The 25,585-nt window shown below is 37.8% G+C and overlaps 1 protein-coding gene across 6 annotated transcripts in view; it reads right to left on the bottom strand.

The window, feature by feature from the left end:
- The window catches only part of LOC131593080 (ubiquitin-associated protein 2-like), a 141,968-nt gene that overhangs the window by 95,632 nt on the left and 20,751 nt on the right, over positions 1-25,585 (bottom strand). For 3 of the 6 annotated variants that reach the window (XM_058865285.1, XM_058865287.1, XM_058865289.1), the window contains exons 6-17: positions 24,884-24,938; positions 23,611-23,714; positions 17,552-17,604; positions 12,895-12,962; positions 11,653-11,842; positions 10,768-10,981; positions 9,066-9,337; positions 7,907-8,085; positions 6,629-6,836; positions 5,367-5,406; positions 2,676-2,859; positions 107-173 (exon numbers count right to left, since the gene is read on the bottom strand). In XM_058865285.1, coding sequence (XP_058721268.1) covers positions 107-173; positions 2,676-2,859; positions 5,367-5,406; positions 6,629-6,836; positions 7,907-8,085; positions 9,066-9,337; positions 10,768-10,981; positions 11,653-11,842; positions 12,895-12,962; positions 17,552-17,604; positions 23,611-23,714; positions 24,884-24,938 — 1,634 coding nt within the window. The remainder of the gene's footprint in view (positions 1-106; positions 174-2,675; positions 2,860-5,366; positions 5,407-6,628; positions 6,837-7,906; positions 8,086-9,065; positions 9,338-10,767; positions 10,982-11,652; positions 11,843-12,894; positions 12,963-17,551; positions 17,605-23,610; positions 23,715-24,883; positions 24,939-25,585) is intronic. The other 3 variants (XM_058865286.1, XM_058865290.1, XM_058865291.1) reach the window with 1 other exon arrangement.

Below are 25,585 nucleotides of genomic sequence, written 5' to 3'. Positions count from 1 at the left end.
GGTTTGGTTCTTGGGGCACTGAGACACATCCAGCTTTAAGAGACACTCCTAATTATGAGATAAATTGACTATGCCAAGCACTTGTTTTAATACTAACAGGGCTTACCACATGTGATGTGCTTGAAGACAACACTGAGGCAGGAGAGAGGCTGCTCTGATGACTGGAAAGGGAGCTAGAAGGAAATTGCAAAGAATTAATAAGATTATTTTTTCCTTTTTAACAAAAACAGATATGCAGTAGGACATTAGTTGAAGAATAAAAATTCTAGGTGTGTGCGCACCTTGAGTAACAGAATAGTTAAAGAAAAATATACATGCAAGAGTGTGTGTATACACAGACATGCACACACAGGCATGTATATGTGTGTGTATGAATACAGACACCTCTACAGGCACTTTTCCCCTTAATTAGTATCCTACCAATTTTAATGTAAATTAAGTGCAGAGTCATTATTACTAACAAGAAACATCTAAAACACCATTAATTTTATTATATTTATGTATTTTTCAATTTACTATATCTTTAGAAAAACTATAGTTGCTTCAGAAATCAAATAGCAATGACTCCATGACATTTGAAGTCCAAAATTAAAACAAGACTCACACCCACAGAAGCCCTGTTACTCATTCTTTCTCTGCTGCTGCTTATCCTGGTGGACAGGTTTTAAGTGAGGCAATGCTTTGGGTTGACCCACTGTGGTGTTTCTCACATTTTGAGCTGCACAACATTAACTCAACCAATTAGAACTGCAGGGTATTTGCCCCATAACTCATCCAGAGATCTTAATGTAAACTATTGTGTATAGTATGCAATAAACTGAACGAAAACTGAACAAAGGTAACCAAAATGAAGTTATAAAACATATGTACAGTTTGGTACTCAAAAAACCTCCTCCTTACTAAATAAGAATCAGCAGAGATCCTAACAACAAAATTAGTTTAGTGCTCTCTCTAGAAACAGCCACAAGAAAACACAGTAGTTTTCATACCAAAACTGACAGCTACATTACATGACCTAATCTAAAGGCAAACACTTCTGGTAGCTCTTCAAGGCGTGGGCCCAGAACAAACTTTTGCAGTTCCATAGATGAACTTTCAAACTGTCCCCCTTCTTCAGGAATCACAACAGTATCACTTTAGGCAACAAGGGAAAACACATGAGTTTTAAACCACTCACTTGCCCACTCTTCCCAGCTCTTTTGATAAGCCTCAATTCACCATCTGACCTATGGTAGAGACACACCACAGTCATCAGCTCTACCAAGTCAGATGGATTTCAAATTCAGGCGTCCTGATGATGGATGAAATTTTTTATCTGTCAGCATCAACCCCCACCTGAAATTTCCATCCATTTATACAGCTTTTCAACAAATCAATGTGGGGAAATGTGACCAATGTAAAGGGAATCGTTCTTATTTGACATATTTACTATTTTATTCAACAAAAACCTACTAGAGTGTTAAACGAAAACAAACTATGTCCTAGCTGTGAAACAGGAAAAAGACTCCCAATATCCCAAATCAGTTTCTTGTATTAACAAATACAGTACAAAGGTGAGTATAAAAAAATACAACTCAATCAATACACTTTCAGGATGTCACTTTGATACTTTTTTCAGGCTTACCTAAAAACAGAGGCCAGACAAAATTAAAAGAATAAGAAGTGGTTATATTTATTGAAGGGCCTTCAAGTACATTAAGAGCAGATGAAGCTTCCCCAGGGGCTACACCCAAAAATGGATGACCAGTCATGAGTTTCCACACTTTCATAAGTGGAATATCCAAATATTCATTTGCATATTGGGGGTTAATCTTCCAATTACAGCTTCAGGTAATGAAGTCATTTACCCCAGGTTTACTCCCCCCCAACTCACTTTGGTTTACATTTCGCAGGGGCTGAGACAGTGAAGGGAGCTTGATTCCCAGGCCTAGAGAGGAATTGTTTTGTCTAACCAAAATGTGAAGACAGAAGCTAACACTCTATAGGGAGTTTAGGGATACACTAAAGATTAGGGATACACTAAAGAATTGCAGGATTACAAATACATGAAAAATATAAAAGCTAAAATCCTAAGAAATCAACCTGACTGAGGACATAACAGGCATTCAGAAAAAGAGAGAGACAGTGCAAATGAGCTGAATTGTGCTAGATACACTTCCAGGAACATCAGTCTGATATTCTGAAGTATCTAAAGGAAGTATCTTAGAAAAAGAAAGCACACACAGTTTTCCTGTGAAATTATTTCTGGGTTTTAATTTTAACAAACAAATATAAATGAGACTACACTATTTCAAATTGGCCATGTAGTAAACAGTTAAAAAATTATTTCAAACATATGACACTGAACAAAAACAGCAGGCACAAAATAGGGAAAAATAAACTGGGGGAATCAATTTAGCTGATTTAGCTAGCATGATTGAAGCAAACCTCTTGAAACACAAAGCTGTGTATGTATCATGAAAGCATGAGAGCAGCAGATGCTCTGCCATTAGGAGGCAGCCCAGAGCTCATACTTTGCAACCAGAAACATTCTGTTCTCTTCTGAATCTCTCTCCTAATTCTGGTTCATATCAGAAAAGGGACCCTTGGTCCCTGACAGCCCCATACTGGAACCACCGTTACACCTGTCCTATCCCTAAAACTGACCCCCTCAGTTTATCACAACTCTACTGTACCTGCTCAGCTGGGAGAGTGAGCTGCTGGCCAGATCACTGGACTGAGGCAAGCTGGGTAACGCTGCCACATGCTGCGATGCTGAAGGCAGAAGAGAGGCCGTGGTGGATGCCACACTAGGCAGAGAACCAGCTGAAGGTAGTGAAGGAGAAGGCTCTGTCTTAGGTGCTGCAACTGAAGAAGTAGCTGCAACAAGTTAAAAAGAGGCACTCAAATGAAAATTCCAGCATGTTTTACATCTCAGCCCAGATGGCAGGAACACAGTAGCACTCTCCCCTTGGTCTGCAAAAATCTGACCATTAAGAACTGGTAACCACATCAAGCAATTTGGCTATGAAGGAGAATTCAAACACAACAGAACTACCATTTTTTTCCCTTTAAGCTCTCTACTTATAATAAATTTACAGTTATCACTGCTACACACATAGTAAACTACCATCTTCAGCACATCACCTGCAACTATCTGGATTACTAATTTAGGCTTACAAGTAATTTTAAGATTCCTTGCTTTTGGTTCAGCAAACACAAGTCATTCCTGCCTTTTCAAGTTTCACCTACAGCTCTGTTTCTTCATTCCAACCCACACAGTACCTTTGGTGATCAAGACTGAGATTGCTCGAGTACAGGGGTAGATAACAACTTATCAATTTTGGTATATTCAGTCAAAAGTGTATTGCAGTAGAATGAAAAAAGCTACAATGAAACACCAGAACTGAGCACAGCATTAAGCATTTTTTATGGCTAAGGAGCTGTCAAATATTGACTCACTTTACTCAGATAATAAAAAGTGTTAGGTATTATCTTACACTTTCTAGGCTTCACAGATTAAAACTTGTTTATAGGATCACTACACTATAATAAGATGCATAAAAATTCTACTGCCCAACATGATTCCCAGCTGTTTCACTAATTTCTTCTCCTACAAAAATAACAAAGAATTAGAGACACACAATCATCAATAAAACTTGGAAAAGAGTTGAGCCCTACCTTCTGCTGGGCCATGTTCCCACACCACACCAGGGACCACTACCCAGTGGATCATCACTAACTCATAACGTATGTGAAGGCACTTTTAGACTGGTCACCAAACAAAAATCAAATACACACTTGGAAGTTATATATTAGAGTTTATTCACTTCATTGATTTGATTTCCTGCTTAAATGACCAAAGTCAGGTTGTTGGTTTGCAATGCAATCGAGAGGTTCTAACTTTGGCAATAAGTATGACCTCTTAAAGAAGAAAATCCAAGTGACAAACATGGTTATGAAGGCAGCAAATACATCACCTAATAACTCCTGCTGAAACTCATATGAAAAAGGAGTAAATAGCATTTAAAACTCTTGACATAAGAGCAGGATTCTCATCTTGAAGTAAAAGTAGATGTCCTCAACTGGGACAAAATCACCATCTTAAGATCCCCTACAAGATGCCTGAACACAATGTGCAAGACAAAGAAAACCAGGAGACAAGTAGGATGGTCACAAGTAAAACACATCAGTCGTACTTTGAATTAAGGATTTAGAAAGCTCAAGATGTGGGTATTAAAGAAGAACATCAAAGACGAGAGATTAACAACTGAGAACACTACAGCACATACAGAAGGGAAAAAGTACTTACAAAAGTTAAGACAAATTCAAAATAATTTGGATGAATAAAATAGACTCAATGGAAGAAGAAAACAGAAATGCTCTCAAAGGAGAACTGGCATAGGAAAAGAGACTAAAAAATCTATTACAGAATACAAAAGCATTAGGAATTTTCAGATCTTTATTTTTTGTAGAAAAAAGGTTCTGCAGTGAATTTTATAAATTGTTTATGTAAAAGTTTTCATGGTGAAAAGCTGTCTTTGTATAGGTCCATCTTTTACATAGTAACTCTTGGAGCACATACACTCCTGCTTCTTTAAATTCAACTTCTCACTGTCCCACTAATGGCCTACCTGAAGAGAGGTTTAAGAGGAGGTTAGACCTAAAATTGAGGTGTTGGAAGATATTAAGGTATTAATTCACCCCACTGTCCCTGAAAACTTCCACAGAGCAGCACAAAGATCAGAAAAGTGAATACTATAATTATTTTAACTCCCAAGTAGAGAGCTGCAGCCCTGCTACAGGTCCATGCAACATTGGAAACAGGCCAAGATGAAGTAACTAACACATATACCAGAGTTAATACAGGGGTGCTGTTTGCAAGGTATCGAAACTCAGAAGAGGGAACATGTCCCTCATCTTTATTCCCCACAGGCTAAGAGGGCAGAGACAGAACTGTACCTAGTGAGAGGTGCACTCAAAGAATGTGACTTTGTTTCATTACAGCTAAATACTATTTGCAGCTTCCCAACTCAGAACTCAAAGAACTGCTAAAAAATTTCATATTTATTTTTAATTTTGCATTTTTGTTTTATATTAAATGATTTTTGGCAGGTAAATTCAAAAGGAGAATCAGCAGCAAAGCAGCTTCCCTAATTCTAAGGCTGTTTAGGTTTGTAGATTTAATAGACCTGCTGTCATATTTCAATTGCAGTCAAGAAGCAAGCAGCATTTTATGCAAACACAAAGTCAAATGGTCAGCCATAAATTAGCCATGAAGAACAATATAAAATCTTAAACTCAATGTCACTGCTACGCTTGTGTGCACAGCAAGAAGCAAAGAATGAACAGAAAGTCCTGTGCTCAACCAAGCTTCGAAAACTTACTGTCAAGTGTTGCCTGTGTTCTAACACCACTGTGCCCATTCTGTAAACAAAGAAGAAATTAATTAAAAAAATCATCTTAGAGGTATATTAAATGCTGAGACTGAATCACACATCGAACATGCTTCATGCAAATTCTATATTCATACTAAATTGAACAAGGCAGAAAATTAAATTTTTACTGCCTATAAAAAAACTACATCATAAAGTTGTCTCAAGTGCAAGGTGTCCTGAATATAGAGAAACCCATATATTTCCCATAATACACCCAGCAGCAGCAGACCTTCCCATGTACTGTATATAACATAAACTTCAGATTCACACCAATATGAAAGAAGGAATTGCATTAACATATAGGAAATGGTTGTGCTTTTGATCTAATGTAACTCACAATTTTAACTATCCAAGTTACACAGAGACGCCAATTTTTTTCCATTGAAAGATAAGACTTGAGAAGCACCAGATGTTTTTTGGATAACGCTGGAGTACAGAAGTGGATAGTCTATGCTTGATCCTCACCAGTACATACGAGCTAGTGCAGAAGACAAGTGTGACTGAGCCAACACGTAACAAAGGCCAGAAGTAAATAAACTTACAAACTCTCACAAGTTCCTATAACATTTAATAAACTCTGGTTTTTACAACAAACCTACATTCCATATACAAAGAGAGCAGGTGTGTCTGAATTGCCCAAGAGATTTCTTGTCCTATATTAGACCTCTCCTTATGCTTATTAAAATAACACATGAAACTAATTCCCACTAGTGTTTAAATACAACAGAAAAGTAATGCTGAAGGGGCCAAAAAAATTTGGGATCCATTTGCTAGGTGCCATATAAATTAATTATATTATTAATAAATAATATACCTTTGTATAGAAACTGTCAAGTTATGGCAAAATACCATAACTAATATTTACATACAGAGACAGTTCCTTAGCTTCAGGGAAGGAAATTCAAGTAGAATTTTTGAGTATTTTTAAAGCATTTTTTTTATTTTTTAAAGTATTTTTAAGTACTTCTAAAAAAGGTCAAAAGACAATTTAACATGTCAAAAGCCATAAAAGCAGAGGCTCTTATATCCCAAATACAGTGTTACCAAAAATGACTACACATCAGGAAAAGCAAAAACAAGTAAGAGGGTGGGCTTGGCAATCAAAAATACCACTTGGCTTGCTTAAAGGATTAATGTATCAGGGGAATACAAACCTAACACTGGTAAGAATATTCCCCCTTTTCACGGTCCTGTTTCTGTAATGAACTCACCGTAACTGCAACAGGGGCTGGTTCAGACGGAGCCATGGAGCTTTGGTACGCTATCCTGCTATGCACAGAAGTCTGGTCATAGGAGGAAGTTGTTATGGGGCTAGTGCTCTGGGATGAGCAGGTCAGACTGGAAGAGCTGATGGCAGAGGTTGTGTAGGTGGATTCCTGTACTGTATTGGATTTTGGCAAAGAGGTATTCAAAGGATCACTGGAAAAAAGAATTATTTATCATCTGGTAAGTATTTCAAATATCTTCATGAAAACATCAGCTCCTATGTAGCTATATAGAACTACCTTAAACACACAGAAAAACCTACACTATATATATATTAGAAAATCTAAGAATGCAAAAAAAAATTCTAATATTGTTTTGGTCCTCACTAATCACTACTTCAAAACATCAGCTGCACTAAGCACCATTCACCTTCCTCATTCCAGCCCAATCAAGACACAAATTAACACACTAGCACTTTTCATGTTATTTCTACCTTTTCCAAGGGTAAATTAACGATCATAATCTTTCTTTTTTAAACAAGCTGAATTGCTCAAGTCTGGTATTTGATGAATAACCACAATAGGATTCTTTTTACAATAGAATTCTAATGTTACAGAATGAATTATGCAAAGAGCTAAAAATTACTTTAAAATATGCAGGAAGGTTTTATTTTCCAATTAGTTTAAATATCATGTATAAACTAAAAGTTATGTGAAAGTTCACTTTTATTAATATTTCTGAATTAACTTCAGGAAGCTTTTTAATGATGCTGATTTTTCAATGAGTAAGGAATTAAAAATGGTTTACTGGTACACTGGCATTTATCATTGGCTGTTTTAGCATTTCAGTAAGAGCTTTTACATACAAAAAACCTAGCTTCTTTTCTCATCCAGTAAGAGCATCAGATCTGTAACCTGGTGCCCATCTACTAACACACATATATGGTACAAAGGTCAACTCTGCTGGACCAAATGGAGAAAAACATGGGAAGTGAGGAGGAAACCCCCAAAACACTTGAAAATCAGGGCAATTTAACATGAGAAATTCTATAAAGGACAGCTTATTAAAAGGTTATTTATATTCATGTAATCTCCAGCTTTGCATCTATCCATCCAGGGAGATTTTGATTATCATTAGAGAAGAAATTTATCATTTAAGATACAGTCCACAGAAAACAAGTTGTCATATTTTCCCCTCTCATTATGTTGTAACCCTGTCATGATGTTTTTGCCACAAACTTGAGCCCCTTCAAGAACACTTGAGAATGCAGGAGGTCAACTCACACATACTTCACAGATTTTGAATATAAGCTATTGTTGGTCGCCTGGCTGGTATTCTCACTGCTTGAAGTTGATCCAAACTCCGGGAGTGTAGGCTCTGATCCAAACTCAAGAGCTCCAAACTGAACATTTAACCCTGTCATGTCTGCTGATCCAGGCATCTCCACAGCAGAGGCAGGAATCTTAAAGGAAGAAAAAAAAAAAAAAAATCATAATTCCTTTGCATGCATCTGCAACATGAAATTAATCCACTGATTCTGCTCTAATCTGGAGCTGAAGGAGTAAACCATACTATTCCACAATAACGAAGTATAATCTGTGTACATCCCTCCCCACTCCACCAATATTCATATTGTGGCTACTAACTCAATCTGAAAACCACTCAGCAACAGCCATTTTCCATACAGAGCAACCAGCTATGTACTTGTAAAATGTATCACCACAATATTACGGAGTATATATTATATTATAGTAATGTTATAGTAACTACGCAGCTTAGTATTCTGTGCTTCATAAATAAGAAATACACCAAGGTCTTTGGTCTCCTTCTCCATAGCAATTTATATAAAACATGTAACAAATCAAATAATAGAATCATTTAGGTTGAACAAGAACATTAAGATCAAGTCCAACTGTTAAAGACAGCACTACCAAACCATGCCTCTAAGCACCATGTCTTCACATCTTTTAAACAGTTACAGGGATGGTAACTTCATCACTTACCTGGGCAGCCTGGTCCTCATGATGACATTTTTCCTAATACCCAATCTAAACCTTCCCTAGTGCAACTTGAGGCTGTTTCCTCTTGTCTTGTCACTTGTTACCTGGGAGAAGAGACCTATCTCCACCAGTCGACACCCTCATTTATTTCTAGAGTGAGCCGGCTTTCTCTGAGCCCCCTTTTCTCCAGGCTGAGCCCCCATAGCTCCCTCAGCTGGTCCTCAGACCTGTGCTCCAGACCATCCCCAGCTCTGTTCCCTTCTCTGGACATGCTCCAGCCCTTCAACATCCTTGTGTGAGGGACGCAGAACTGGACCCAGGATTCAAGGCGCAGCCTCACCAGTGCCCAGTACAGGGGGACAATCCTGCGCTGCTCCTGCTAGCTATGCCACTGCTGACACAAGTTTTTGTGGTTTTGACAAGCCACCACTCAACTACCCACCTTGGATGCTGGAGTTATCCTCCTTTTTGGTGGTTTTATCTGTTTCTGCTGGGTTTGATGAACAGTCACTGCCTGGTTATCCATAGAGATAGTGGGGAGCTGTAGTATTTTGCTAACAGCTGTGGAGGTGTCTACTGGTGATGGCTCTTGTAGTTTTACCTGGGAGGAGGATGACTCCAGCCCAGGAGGAGGAACAGGAACCACCTGCATTTGCTGTTGTCGCTGTGTCAGCTGGCTCAGAACTGGAGATGGCTCAGGCTGGGACTTAAAGTCTGGTCAGTGATGGGAAAAAGAAATACCAAAATTAAAGCATTGAACTCTGCTCTTCAAGCTCCATTCTTTATGTAAGCATCTGGCTGATGCTTAATAGTTAAGATTCTACAGCATTTGCAAGTCTTTTCAGACATCTGAGGGGTTTCACATGGATCATTACCACTCTAACACTAATAAAGACATCAATTGATACATCTTCTACTTCAAATAAACAGCTGTGGCCAAGCATTATTTAGTTTTTTCCAAAAATATGAAAACCTATCTACACAGTCACAATATTATCACACACAAGTCCTCAAAAAGTTATTGGCTATTTTAATCAAACACTTGAAGTTTCACTGCAAATAACTGTTATATCACTGATATAACATGATTACTTCCAAGGGTAAAGAGTTGGTGCAATTTAGAGGTACTATGATTTAGGATTCCCTTCCCCTGCAAAGAAGATTTAAAAAACCACAGAAAGTCTTCTACCATCTCATAACAGTTGAGAGTCAAAATTATGCCAGACATGAACAGGTTTTCTCCCCGGGTCTTCCCTTTCATCGTTTTCAGATGCTGAAAGCCATGAAGTGACCTAAAGCACTGGTCAACCACCACAGAGACTTACAGAATTTCCAGTTGGAAGGGGTTTTTATTCAGTTGAAGTCCATTAGAATGCATTCAAATGTACTTAATTTTTTTCTTAGAATTTCTGCATGTCAAATATAGTAATTGCTACCAATGGCTGCTTATCTACACATAGACACATACATACATACATATGAAAGACACGAGAGCTATCCTCTTCACAGTGAGGATACTGTAGGAAAAACACTGCAGAAATAAGTTTCTGCCATTCTCAATGTTGTTGCTAATTTTACTCAATTACATGAAAAATTCATAAAATTATAAATATACAAGCCAAGTAACCTCAATCATTTACAGCACACTATGGAAAGAACACTAAGGTATGATGTACATTATGAAGAAATTATATAGTACTCATTCAAAATTCATGTAATGATTAGAAGAAAAAATACAGGAAAAAAACCCAAAAATACAAGTACATAACTTTACATTCGGCTAAAAGCAGCATAGGTGCAATGAAAGTATTTTCCAGCACTTGTTGAAAAACAGTCACCAATAAAGTTCCGTGTAAATATTCAAGCACACTAAATCAAAGATGTCATTACCTGGGAGGCTCAATAACTTTAAAGATGTAACGACATTTATAGGCTTAAGCTTAACAAAACTTAGTTTATGATACTTTTGATGTCTATTACCAGCAAATAAGCCTAACACTTGAAATGTTTTAAGTAACTGTATTACTAGGATTAAATTTTTTAGAAAAAGTCTTTCATTAAAGTATTTTAAACTATCATTGGCATTAAGAAATCTTACTGGCTAATATAGATAGAAAGAGAAGAAGCTGTGTCAAAGCACTTACCAAACTGACTGAGGACTGAGGACTGAGTATTAGGTGGTTTTAGATCCCAGGATGACGCAGCAACTGTGCTAGTGGTGGCAGAACTGCTATTGGTTTGTTGAGAGGTAAACTGACCCAGTCCTGGTGATTTCAATTGGTCCAAGATTTGGGAACCAGTAGAGTTTGCCAATTTAGAGGATCTGAGCTCTCCAAAGCCAGAACAAAGAACTGCCGACTACCAAAAGAAAAAGAAGAAGAGGGGAAGGAGTGGAGTTAATATTTTAACTAATAATTGAACATAATCATAGGGTCAATGTCTACACCTGCTATCTGACAGCAAGTAAAATCTTTTCAGACCCAGATTACTAACAAATGACCAGTAAAAGTTTCCACTACTGTAATCACAATAATACTTGTTTGAACCCATGCATTTTAAAATATTATAGATTTACTAATAGTTAGACTGATTTTTAGAGAATAAACACCTCATCTCACACCCTCAAAACTGTCTCAGAAATAGGCATGCTTTCACAAGAAGCAGTTGAGTATGTGCTTGGAAGTAACATCAGTTTTCTGGCCTAGAACTCTTAACTAATCAACAAATTATTTTATCCTACATCAACAAGCAATGAGCACATCTGCTCTCTAACCAAAAATTAATACAACTACTTCATGTAAACCCAGAAATAACTAATTAGCAAAATGAAAAAAGTAATTTTTTTCTTTTTTTGAGAAGGGACAGGGCTGAAAGGAAGGAATGATATTTAAATATATTTTCAGCTTTTTCAACGTGTATCAGAACACCTCATGAAATGACCAGCACTGGAAAAGTTGCTTAACCTGAAATATTTATTCATGAACAACATTTAGAAAACAAAACATTTAGAAAGCATAACATATGTTTACCAGACTTTGAGGAGAATAAGAGTTTACAGCACTGGAGCTGCCTGTTCCTGATGCCATCTGGGTGCTATGCTGAGAATTTGTGAATACTAAGGCTTGGCCAAAGGTCTGCTGCTGGGGAGACTCAAATGAGTTGGCTTCTGTCTCTTGGGTAGATGTCACTGGCTTTTGAAGCAGAGTCACCAAATCAATGCTGTAAGACAAAGTGAAATTTGTCTGGAATGAACACAGTAATTAAACCTGACTGACACCAATGAAAGTACTAACAATACTAATGCTGCCATCCCAGAAACAGAATTACTACTGATTAGCAGTCTTTTCAAATGTTTTTTGTCTGTCATACAAAAGAGAGAGAAGAGTTTTTTGCTAGTAAGTAACAAACAAAAATCCCACCCCAATCTGAGTGGAAGAACTATAACATTTTCTAACATCATTTGAGGGACATCCACTGGAAGAACAGAACAAAAAGCATATGAATATATTACCTTTAAGAAAGAAAGAAATATAAACTATACACAACCTAACACCATGCCTCATATCAAATCACATACATATTATACAGAAACTTGGCTGCAGTACACCACAATCAGGACATTTGGGATAGACTCCATTAGCTCTAGTTTTGAGATCTCGTGCTGTCCAACCACCAAAGTCTTCATCACTAAATTTTAACGTGCTCTCCAGGAACATGAGGCTAATGGAGGCAGCTGATTTCACAACATCACCAGTAAGGCAAAGGCAAGCAAAGGAAGACAGCAACTGACATATTTTTGGTTCTTGATCTTAACCCTCTATCATCAGTAAATGCTTGTAACCGTGATGTTTACCTGGGAATTCACCATTCTGCCAATGCAAGCTTTCATTTAACACATTTGTCAAAGCACTATATTCTGAAAACTTTCTGCATCTACAAAGGCAGGCTTTCCATTTTCTGGACACTAAAGCCAGAACTTCCTTTTGAACGGCAAAAAATTTTTCTTCCCAGCTACTTCCTGCCTTTAAGAAGTCCTGATGAAGATGTGTTATGCTCACACATTTGGTAAGTTTGTCTCCACTTTCACAGTCAAAAATATCTTAACTCAGAACTCACAGAAACACCAATTTGCAAGCAAGGCTTTTTCAGTTTTGAGATGAGTTCAACCAATCTCTGACAGAATTTTTATTCAATATTTTATGTGTGTAAACTAATATTGCTTAATCAAGGAGAAGGTTTTTAAAGTACAGGGAAAACATGTAAGAGCTTACCTTTGCCCAGGAGTCACATGATTTTCAGCTGGAACAGAAGATGCAGTGAAGACTTTTGTTTCAGAAAGCTGAAAAAGAGATGGGGGAACAATTTTACATGCTCACACTTCCCTCTTGCAACATCTGCAGAAATTCCATTTTGGTCATGCACTTTCAAGATAAAAGTAAAGTCAAACTACCATTACAAACGGCTACTCTGAAGCTCTGCTTAAAAAGACAAAAACATGTAGCCAAACTTCAGTAAAATCTCCTCCACAGAATGAAGTACCTGTTTAATTAGAGGGCTGGGTTAGGAAATTTGACCTACTGAAAACAGGCACCAGTGTATAACAGTATACCAATGCAACTACATCAGCCTGGGAAACAGTTTCACTGAAATACACCAGTAGAAAGTAATTAATGCAACAGCCATTCTACCATCAATGTGCAGATAATTTATGACACAATAAAGCACCTCTGATAAATCTTGTTGCACAATGTAACATACTACACTGCTCCCACTCATTCCATGTATCCTTGCACCTGACATTTCAGCCCTCACCACCAGCAGAGGCAGGTAAGTACGGTGAACCAGCACTCATGGTTCTTTCTTGGCAGGTCTGTTAGAAGAGGCAATAAGGTCTTTAACTGAGTGCTCTGAGAGCAGGAGCTTGGAAACAGTAATAAAATATGGGCCATGCTGATACGCACGTAACAAGTCAGACCACCCACAGTAGAAAGCTGCACTGTTTTCACCATGCTGTCACAATACAGAGATACTCGCGAAGGCACCTGGGGAACTGAAGCTGGTTGGGCCTTTGGGGGAAAGAGGGGGTTGGTTTTTTGCTGTGTGTTGAGATTTTAAAATACTTTTTCTTGTTTAAAAAGTAGTAGTTGAACAGCTACATCTTCCTAGGGCTCATCTGTTTCTATTGACAGGAGTACTTGCAAACCAGAATAGGTCTTAAACCGGTACAGGTTAGGTTTAGTAAGACAGAGATATGCATGTACTGTATTTTTATTCTAAATTAAATTTTCACAAAATCACCCTTAGTTCCTCTGGTAGCATTGTCTTTGACTTAAGAATAACTAACCCATTCAAAGAACACCTTTAGGATGTGCCATTTGATACAGCTCTTCTAGGAAATGATGCATTTTTAATTGCATGCATTGCTAGCAGCGCAGTTCAAAGGACATCACAGACATGAGCCGATTTCATTTGCCATCTCACAGGAAGCTCCACCAAGAGCATGTGTATCCATGAATATGGACATATGAGAGGGGTCTCCTATGAAACACTGTTGATTTAAGAAGGGCAGAGAAAGGCTGACTGGGAGCAAATGACCACTCAGAGGCAGAGCAGAGACATTTCACATATTCTCCCAGCACCCTCTTGAAAGGAACACACCAGGCCATGAAGAAATCGGTACTACTACAGTTCATCCCTCCATTTCTTGCCCTTCCCTTGCTGCCAACACAATGCACTTTAGTCCCTCATTTCTGGATCACTTGTCCCAAGATTAATGTTGACAGCCCACAACTCCATGTACTGACCAAAACAAAGAAAGAACATTCCACTTAAGTACATTTCAGTTAAAAAGGCTGTTCCTCTATTGTTCAGCACTTTCCCCACCATGTGTTTTATTTTAGAGCAATGTGTACTGTACTTTCTGGGGTATTATGATATTCCTGCATAGCACATAGCACAGGGAGGCAGCTAATGGCACAAGCAGCACTCTATGCTCTGCAATCTCTTGATTAAATATTAAATTCTTTGTAATGTCAACAGCTTCTCACACTTGGGTAACCAGGAAAAGACTAACTGTGGACAAACACTTGTGAACTCCAAAAATTAAGCAAATTAAGGAGACTGGGGATGTTTGTGACAACGCAAATGCATGCCTGATGTGTGAGAGAGTAAATGCTCTCTACAGATGAACCAGCATGCAAACAAAAGTCTCCAGCTAACAGCTCAGTTATATTGAGGTTTACACTACACCCTGTGGCAAACTCACTGCCACAAGGTCCAATCAAGCACTTAATTCAGGACTCTGCAGAGATTACCGCATTCATCAAAACACGTTTCGTGCTGCAGCAGCTGAAAAGTTTTATTACACAGATGTATTTAGTATTTCTCAGAAGTAGTATTTGCAGCTCCCAATCAAGCCATTATGCTCGCTGCACACTACACTCACAAATCTTTCACTGAGGCATTTTCCCAGAACTGAACGAATGGTTGTGAGCCATTTGTCGGTGTTGGCCTCACAGGGGTATGTCCTCCATCTGCAGTGAAATGCCCGTGCTTTCCAGCTCCTGTTCCTATGGTAAAATCATTCTCCAATCACCAAACAGACAACGCACTTGACAACTACCTATCAAGTCCTAAAGGAGTACAGGAACGATAAGAAGAAGAGGAAAATAGACTCTGGCATCCTCACAGAAACTCAACATCCACAAATCAGAAATAAAAAAAAAAAAAAAGCTTATTACTGTTTTGGTATGATGTAGTGAAGGTAAAGAAATTAAAACAACTTCTCACGCTGCTTCCTGGTAAAGAAACCACTTCCACCAAAAAATACCCTCTTTTTTTAATTTCCTTTTTTTACAAATAAAAACTAGTACTACCAACACTACACAGAAAATGTTTGCCATCACCCACTTTCCAGCAGTTTGTACTTATTCTATTTCTCTCATTTGGAATAGTTTCTGTTTGTACTTATTCTATTTCTCTCATTTGGAATAGTTTCTGTAGTTAAATTTTAGTTTCTTTAGCTATGAAAGCATAATCACAATTTTAAGAGCAAAATCCAGAGCCATCTAAAGTAACTCAATATTTGTCTAGCCCATTATTGTTCACACCTTGAACATCCCTGTAACAAAATACAACCTCCTACTTTCACTGCAAGCAGTTTCCATTCTATTTAATAGCACCTTGACAACCTATTATACTTGCTCAATACTCACTGCAGAAGATAAGGACCAGACAGGACTATCAGGTCACAAAGACCTAATTCTTCTTGGGTCAAACAATGTTAAATTTCACTCACTTGCTCATAACTTGTATGTGACTCGAGAACATCACATTTAAACAGAAATATTCTTCAGAAAAACACCTTTCCCTGCAGACAGCAAATATATCAGTTTCCTTCGTTCTTCTAATCAATAGTCATGCCAGTAGAACAGTTTGTTACACACTTAAATGCATGGATCCATTTTGCAGACACAGGTTCATACTACTCTGCTAAACTAAAACCACAGTCCATCATATGTTTCTAAACTAACCCTTTCAGATTCCCTAAACTAAAATCTCCCTCAAATTAAACTCCTCCTAAACTAAATTCTCAAGGATCTTTGATCAGATATTTTCATCTATTATACACAATTTTTCACCTCTAGAAGCAATGAGAAATTGGATTTGACACTTAAGGATCAAGCTCAGGAACATCTACATACAGAAACATAACTCAAGAATGACTAAGAGATGGGGAAGAGTGCCAATAGGCAAAAAGACTACAATAGGAGCTTTTTTGATACAGCATCAGTTCATGCTGAGCTGTTCTTTTTTCACCATCCACTACTGTCCTGAAAACTTTTGTGTTGCTGTTTTCCAGACACCAGGCCCTTGTTCTGAAGGTGTGTCTGTATTCCTATAAAACAAATGGATACTTGGCTATATGAAAGTATTTTTCATTGGAACAGGTCAAATCTTGCAGTGGTCCAAATCTCACCACATGACTGGCTTACTTTCAAATGCTATTCCAATACTTTTTGTATTTCACAAATATTTTATTAAGCAATTATTTTAGTTTTACTTCCCAGTCATTAACTGAGGCACTAGATGGCATGTGGCACTGGACTGGGCAGACTAATAGCCCTCCTACAAAAGCCCAGGGTCCTTCTGTAACAGATTTCCCAAAATTTGCAAAGATTTCAATACACTAATACGTTTTGTGATGTTTTTCAATTATTTTTAGAAATAAAAATATACATATTTTTAGACTATTTTAGAACAAAAGATAATGTATTTTTCCCTTTTTATTTTTTGTGCACATTTTGGGCTAATGTATCTGCACCTTGACAATTCATTTAGTCTTTCTGAATATTAGCAGACAAACAACTTTCTGCTTTCCAGGAACCAAAATTAATTAAAATTAACATTGGGCTGCAGATTTCAAAATTCATTTGCAAATTATTCAGCTCTAGTAACTATTTAAAACAAATTCTATCCCTAGTCAGCATTGCTCAACACCTCTCCCATATTACAAATGCTGTACTGTATCAGCATCAAACAGGGGTGAGAAAAGCCCATATATTTCATACATTCTTCAGCACATACTGAAGAAACAGAGGACAGGTTTAAATTATGTCAGCTGTTGATGACATGAATTGATACACAAAATCTAGGAATTTAAGAGTTTCTTTCAATTCTCTCAAAAGATACATCCCTGTCATTAGGTAAGGATGGAGTTTCCATATAGTTACATGAAAACATTCATACATTTCCAGGAATAACACTGACATTACACCTTGCAGTAGGAGGCAAAAGGGATGACTTATTTTCACTCTTCTGAAAATAAACTTGAAATAATGGGTTACTTCAAATATTTAGTTTTTGAACACAACACAAACTCTGAAAAGAATAAATAATCAATCGGTATATCCAACTAGCTGCACTTACATCTTCATTCCAGTCTTCTGCTGTCCATTCTTCTATTGAGTTTTTCCATGCTCCTATTATAATTGGGAAAAAAGAAAGAGAACAAATGCAAGTTAAAGGCACAACACTGTGTTTCAACCCTTCTGGTTTACAACAGTCTTGTTTTCATCATCAGTGAAACAAAGCAAGGAAATGGAGACTGGAGACATATTTGAAAACATGGTTGGTAGCTCTAAGAAACTGGTCTGCAGAATTAAAATTTTGGGAGGGAAACACCACCATTCCTCCATCCCTCCTGAACTTAAATTCTGATTTCAGGAATTTCTTAGCCACTATGGTACTGGACTTAATTAGCATGGACACACATCTGCACCCAGTGATTAATTCCAAACATTGGAAGAACTTACTCCTATGGGTCCAGTGAGAGTAAGAGGTTACTCAACCCTCCTGCAGTATCCCCTAGTTTCATGCACAAATTCATACAGAACAAAACACAACCACAATACCTGCTCCAATACCCATAATCCTGCTTTCAACACATTCAGTTTCAAGACTCAAGCTATGCCTGTGGAAGTTACTTTCCAAACTGTTAACTCATTCCTCAGAGTAGAACTCCAATTCCTTACCCTGAGAAAGCAATTTATTTTAGAACATAAATAATTCTTACAACAGTAGCAGGACAGCCTTTAAATTTCCACTGTAGCTAAAAAACACTTCCTATAACTTCTGGCAGAGTGGATTTGGCAAACCCTGGAGCACAGTGCAGCATGCAGAAATAGGAAAACTACAGAAAACAATCCTATCAATGCAAAAACCCAACCCTTTCTGCAGGAAACAGCAGGTACAGACATGCTGCAAGAACAATAAACAGACTGAAGGCCTTGACCAGCAGTCAGGGAAGGTGATCCCAGCAACAACCAGAACCTTTGTGTAAACTGTGCAACCAAGAGCAAAGAAAACACCAGCACCAAAGGCAGTGCTGCCAACACCTTGGGTCAAGCACAAAAGCAAAAGGACTACTGCTTCAATCATCTCCTTTCACTTAACCAGGAACTATCTGAGATGCATTAATCCAGAAACAAATGCCCCAAAGACAGCATCAAACCCACCAGGTACCAATGCCAGCATTGCATTGGTGCTTACTCTTGTACCCCACAACACCACAGGAGGTTTTGGCAGAGGAGGGTCAAGCAGTGCCGGTTCTGTCAGGCAAATGGGCTGACCATGAAGGTTACACACAGGGGTGGGAAGAGAGGGGGACTATACCTTGGAATCCAAAATTATTTGGCAGGTCCTGAGCAAGGTAACATCCGCTCTGTGTGGGCTCTGTGGAGCAATGTAGAATTGCCTGAAACATCTTATGTTTATGCTCACATTTTAGTAAAGGGCCCCCAACCAGGGCTGATGTTTTTATGAATAACCATACCCTGTATCAAAACTACTACAGTGCCTCAAATTTCCAGAGTAACCCACACATTTCAACAGAAATTTTGAGAAGGAGGAAAAACCCAATGAGAAGCTGTTTTTCTCTAGAAGACAAACCTTGCACTGACACCAGAACACTAAAACAGAGCTTGGAGTCTGATAAAATAAACACTAAAAGAACTCAGATACATCAAGTCAGACTCCTGAGTAGTAGGTCAGATTCCATCACCTTTGGGAGACCAAACTTACTTGGAATAATACTTGTGATGTTTCCCTGACATCCAATTTAAACAATTATCTGTTGTTCCCTCTGATAAAACTAGTTCTGAGGGTTTACTCTTTTAAATTCTGTGTACAGCCTTTCACCCTTTTATTAGTTTACCCAAGCTACCAAGTTCACTACTGTAATTTACTAACTCTCTTCCTTCCCAATTCAATCCTTCCACTCTCAGTTTTTTCAGTACTCTTCTCTGCACTAAATCCAGTTTTCAAATGTCTTCCTCCTATTGATGGGATTTCTAAGTCAGCTCTTGCCATAGGTGCATTAATTTCTTTTTAGTCCAAAATCCACCTTGGCCTTACTGCAACTCATGCATCCTCTTCCAAATCTTTTCCCCAAGCTTTGCAAAGCAACACAATTCAAGAGTTCTCTGTTTTCCATCAAAATTATGCTTTGCGTTTTCAAGGATCCTTGTCATACAAGCTTCAACCTAGATAGTTATATGTGACCCCTTCCTCTTTCTCTTTGTAACAAGTTCAGTTTTAGAAAGTTAACAAGACAATAAAAGTAGAATACATATTTTTTGATGAGTCTTCAGCTATGTTCCTCCAATTCTCTTCCTGTCACACTACTTATTTTTTTACCCTTTATTTGAATAATCATTGATATTGACCCCAAAATAAATTTAACTTAGTCTATGCCCAACTTATGTACTAGCTCTTTCCTGTTGGATTTGCCTTCTAGAAAGACTTGAAGGTTTCCTTAAAATGTTCCTTCTGACTTCTACAGCAGATATTGAAAAAAACCCAAACACAAAACCCCAAAAAAACAAAAACCCAAACACCGACCTCCTTGGTTGTTCCAGCACAACTGTCCCTCTTGAAAGTTACTCTATAATTTATTTTTTATTTCTTATAATTCTTCAGTTTCAGAGAAATTTAAAGCTGTTCATAACTAAGATAACAAAGGAAGTTTTTCCGAGAAACCTATGAAACTCTATCAAAGAGATGTTGAGTAAATTACCGGAACCCAAGGCCATTTTACAATCAACTTGGAGAAGTGAGCACCTCCAATATAAGTTACGTATAAGAACTGCTGTGATTTGAACTCATTTTCTCTCACTGCACGGTACACAACAAAAAAGGTAGGAGAAGAATCATGATGGTCAAGTTTATTCCCTTTTGGAGGAGGATTGGTAATTTTGTTTCTCTTTGACTTTCATCTGTACATTATATAAATTAGGATGCAGGAAGATGCTGTATTATTTGGAATACAATTATATTTAAATGTTATGAACTATTAAAGACTTGCCTTTCAGTCTATATTTCAACCAGCAATAAATTTTGCCTTCACAGAACCAGCTAGCTTTTCTACTGGATTACACAACGGTGCACCTAGAAACACTATTCAAGTTATGGTCAGGCCTTTGGCACCTGCAACAATTCAGAGCATGTGGTTCTAGAGCAGTTTCAGAGTACAAATAACAGAAACTACATTTTGGAAACAAATACTGTATTTATTTTTAATGAAAATATTAATTTCCCCAGCACTGGCTAAAGGAACAAATACTTAGTAAACTCAGAATGTCACAAAGATTTGTATGATGTCTTCAGAAAATACTTTGATAAGCAAAGATCTCTTATTTCTGTAGGCAGTTACCCAGTTATCTCCTCTTTAATGTAACTGCAGATGAAAGACACTAGTTTTGCAAGTAATAGCGCGAGTTCATATTGTTTACCTTCTTTTTAGATGAAATAAGAAATGGGACTGGGTAATGAAGAATAAAGAGAAGGATTTCCTTCCTGTCCTTCCTCTATAAACTCTTACCTGACATTTATAAAGCCCACTGCAAGCTTTATAGTTTTCCATTCACATGTAGTTCCCGCATTCAAAACTTTAGTTAGCTCCCCAATGGGAACTGAACTGGGTCATTGATTTTTAAGTAAGAAAACAGCATTGTAAATTTAGGGTGAAAACATGAAAATTAATATTTGGGATTAACAAGTCAATTAATGATCAAATTTATGCAACACACTTGCAGCCCCATACCTTGTCTGCCACTGTCCCCCCATAGCACTGCTTCTATGTTCCTTCCCAGCAGTCTATTCTGCTTTAAAATTATCACTCCAGATGTAGCTTCCTCTAAAAACCCTCAAGATGCTTTCCATCACAAGGTTGAAAGTGCTACCCACTTGGAGAAAACTGATGATTCAATTTTAAAGCTCTTTCTGATGTGATTCCTTTTGGCCCAGGGACTTCTTTCAGATATTCCTAGGGCTTGTCTAAAGAAGCAACACCATAAAAGAAGGCATTCTTTAGAGAGATATTTTTGTTTTGTCACTTTCTGTGCCTTTTTCATTTGAAAGTAAATTAAGATTAGAAATAAAAAGGTACTTAACACCCAACAAGAACATTCACATTTACCTAGTCTGCTTTAATTTTCCACCAACCGAGTAATTTTGCAGGAACTCCCTCACAATGACACCCACTCATCCATACCTCAAAGGTATTCATTCATTCATCTGACAAGGCCAGGGAAAATTCCCAAATGCCTTCTCACAGCTTTTCTTCCTACAATGCTCCCAAATTTCCATGCATGCTTTAAGCTGTGTTACTGAAATCCAGTGTGGTTGTTGGTGACATGAACAGCACAAATGTGCTTGGCATCTGAACAGAAATTCCACACATCAAAACGCAATTTCCACCACTCTGTCAGCAGCACACGTCTCATGGTGACACACTCGTGCTGTTAGAGGGATCTGCTTACCCACACCAAGCTAGTCTTATTCTAAGGCAGATTTCTTCCCTTAATGAACACTAAAGAAGTGCAAAAATTCTGAGGTGCTCTAACAGAGACACCTGGAGGCTACTCTGAGTTAGCAGAGTACTCAAGTTCATTTCAGAAGTAGAGCACAAGTCATACATAAGCTACGCCCTTACAGCTGCAATCAGTGGTAACAAACCAGTGATTCTCTACCTCTGGTCCAATCTCCTAGCACCTTTCTTACAGATCTTTCTTTCCTTAGTTAACCTTATAGCCTCTACAATACTTGTGATAACATACCCTGCTCCTCACTAACAGGTAGCAAACAATAAGGTAAGAATTCCCCAAAGGAATTTTCAAGACATTAGATATCTTGAGTGAAAACAAAAGGTGTATTTCCGTTTGTGCTACAGCACCAAGTAGTTTAAAAAGCAATTCCTTAGAAAGATACCATATTTGGCAAGAATGCTCCCATTAACAACCACCGATACGCTCAAAGCTACTCTTCCACTGGTTTAGAAGGCAATCAAAGTGACAAGACAGCTGCTTAACAGGCCTCCTTAACTTTGAGCCTGTTGTCTTCTCTGGTTAAGTGGAAAATGGGTTGTAAGACATTCAGAAAGCTGCCTCTCAAGTGGCTGACAGCAGAGCTCAACAGAGCACACTCTGCCCTTCAGGATCACCTTCCACACTTGACACAGGAGCTGATGAAAAATCACCTGAGTATTCTTCACCAATGAAGAGATCAGAAGAGTCAACCATCTCTGTAGTTAAAGAAATTCATTCAGTGGCTCCCAAGTGAGGAAAAAACCATACATAACATTCTTCAGTCTAATACAAGATTTCTTTTGCCTTCATCTCCTGTCACAGGCCACAGGAAGAAGCAAGTATCCCATTTTTCCCATCACAGATAAGCAGGCCACCCTCCTCATTCTGAATCACCATGAGACCACTGCCAAATCGTTCCTTTCCAAACTATGTCAGTCTCTTGCTTTTAGCTGGAAGTGTGTACTTCTCACTTGAAACTTCATACAGAAACACACATCTGCCTTGATCTTCAGACAGGTCAACGGCTTTTTGGCTTCAATTCAAGTGTCTACGTGTGCTTTAGTTAATAATTTTTCTCTTGTTCAAAAGTTGCAGATCTTGGAACTCTCCTTCATCCAGAGACTCACATGCTTACATTTTTGCATTGTGCAGCTGGAGCTTCCAAAGCCATCTCAGTGTCACTGAGTGAATTCATACTTGTAAATTTTTCTTTTATTTTTCTTCTTAGATATTCACAGCCCATTGCCTAAAGCCCGAGGACCAATCAATTCTATGAGGACTTATCTCGTTAACTACATTAGGTGAGATCTTAAGCAGTATTTAGATATCTAAACACTTCTTTACATACAAGGTTTTTCCAGTGACTCTTCAAGTTCCTTTGTCTCTCAAGGGTTTGTTAGTGCTATAACAAAAGAATTGCAAAATGCTTCCCTTCATTGTCACCAGAGAGACACTCAGGCTCTGCATATTAGCAGCAATTAAACTTAAAAATCACCTAATATCTCTGTCACAAGAGATGTATACAAATTTTCAGAAGTTAACTGAACACTAACAGAATGGTTATTTAGCTGCAATTTGCTACAGGTCTTCATTTCAATCCTTCCACTTCTTGAAGCATCTTACCAGTTCCATCATCTGCATCATTCTGACCAGTCTCCCAGATCTCTGACTTTGTCCCAAAGCCATCAGTGGCAGAAGACTCCGTATAGTCTGCAGGATTAAATGTCCTAGAGTTTTGAAAGTTAAGAAATGGAAGAGAACATATGGGTCATTCAACGAGCACAAGTGTCATAATTTTTAGCTGAAGCTGTATTAGATCTAACATCTTGATTTCCACATAAGTTATCTTGACAGCTTTTAGTTAAAAATAAAGAAATCTTCTACGAGCAGAGATAAAAAGGAAGAAAAGAGAAGAAGAAGAAAAAAGTGAAGAGATTGGTAAACAAAATTCCTGTGGAGAAACTGAACCAAATCAATTCCTGAAAAAACAGTCAATAATAATCCCTATTCCTCCCCGTGTTATAAAGCGTTAGTTTACACACACAATGATAAGACTCGCTCAACTGGTAAGTTTTTCAACAGGTGGCTGACTGATAAGTAAGCAGTATCATGTCCTTTCAGAGCACCAGTAAGATTATTTCAAAGTGCTCTGCTGACACCAATGCCAAAATACACAGATGCAGGTAAAAGGTGAAAAAGCATTATTGAAGAAAAACCTCTTTTCAGTCCATCATCTGCAAGTATGAACAAGAAGAATTATTAGAGAAGTAGAAAAGACTCCAGTTCATCATGACTTCACTGACGTTGCATGAAGTGTCATTAAAGGCAAACACTGAGTGAAAGTAGTGGAGATTACATTTCTATAAACCAAGTACTCTAACAAAATTGAGAGCAAGCTCAATTTAAGCTGCTGAATAACTTCTTCTGAATGTGTTTTAAGGTCCATATGAGTCCAAACAGCTAAAAAATGAAACCCCAAAAACAGAAGAAAGTTTAGAATTCCACTTTGAAGTTTTATATATGTTCATGGCACGTTCTACATTACACTGAAATAAATCTGGTTTTAAATGGACCTACGACTATATGTAGGATACAACTTTCAGACTCCAAGGTACCATGTGTCTGCTACTGATAGCAGGTATGGCTCTCCAAGTTTGAGGTATTATTGCTGAGTAGACATACATTAGGATTCTATAAGCGTGCCTAGTTAGAAACACTACTTTAAGACAAAGATATTCCATTCATCATCTAAGAGATTTTTCAATTTTTGCATCCGTATTGGTTTATCAAACATACAGCAATATCCAAATATCCATACATACAGTGGCAACATCGTTAATTAATATTGCCACTGAGTTTGATCCTTGCCAAAATCTGTGCTCTACATGTTTCTTACCCCATGCCTTGGGCTGAAAACCTCCCCGTTCCTCTCCCTCTGCCACGTCCAAACCCTAGGAGAGAAAACACCATTTAACAGCAACAGCAGAGGAGCCGCCAGTCACTATTCTGTCACATTAAAGAATGCCACAGTTGAACAAAACTACCATAGTTGAAGTTAAATATAATTTACTTCCCAAATTCCCACACTGAGTTTGCTTCTCTAACACTCTCAAGTAAGCCTTGGTTCATCTAAGACCATGCATTTCGTAGGATCTGCAATTATTTGCTGTCTTTTCTGTCTCTCATGAAGTAGTTCCAAATACCATTAAAAGAAATTACCTATATACTCATCCCAAACACTGCTATTGCCAACATATTAGACACAGTTCAGAATTTTGTCTCTATTGTCTCATTTTTGCCTAAGATGCTCTAGAATCCCAACCTCCCTGAGTATCCTGATCTCTCAAACAATTCTGTCACTCCTTATCTGTGAGGAAAAAGTTTAAATACTTCACTTGTTTCCTTCTCTGACTCAGACCACCTGTTCACCCTTGTGTGCTTTTGCCAATCTCTGATCACACATTCCTTTTGCCCCACCCTTCATCACAGTTACTGATAGAAAAATATCCCAATCAAGTAACTCAACTTTGATGCTGTCATCCACTAAAATATTCGTTTTAACAAAAACAAGTATTTGTTTCCTCAAATTTTAATTACC

The sequence above is a fragment of the Poecile atricapillus genome, chromosome Z, assembly GCF_030490865.1.
Source record: "Poecile atricapillus isolate bPoeAtr1 chromosome Z, bPoeAtr1.hap1, whole genome shotgun sequence".
NCBI lineage: Eukaryota > Metazoa > Chordata > Aves > Passeriformes > Paridae > Poecile > Poecile atricapillus.
The sequence above is the reverse complement of the archived record's forward strand: the minus strand, read 5'-3'. Positions and strand labels throughout refer to the sequence as shown.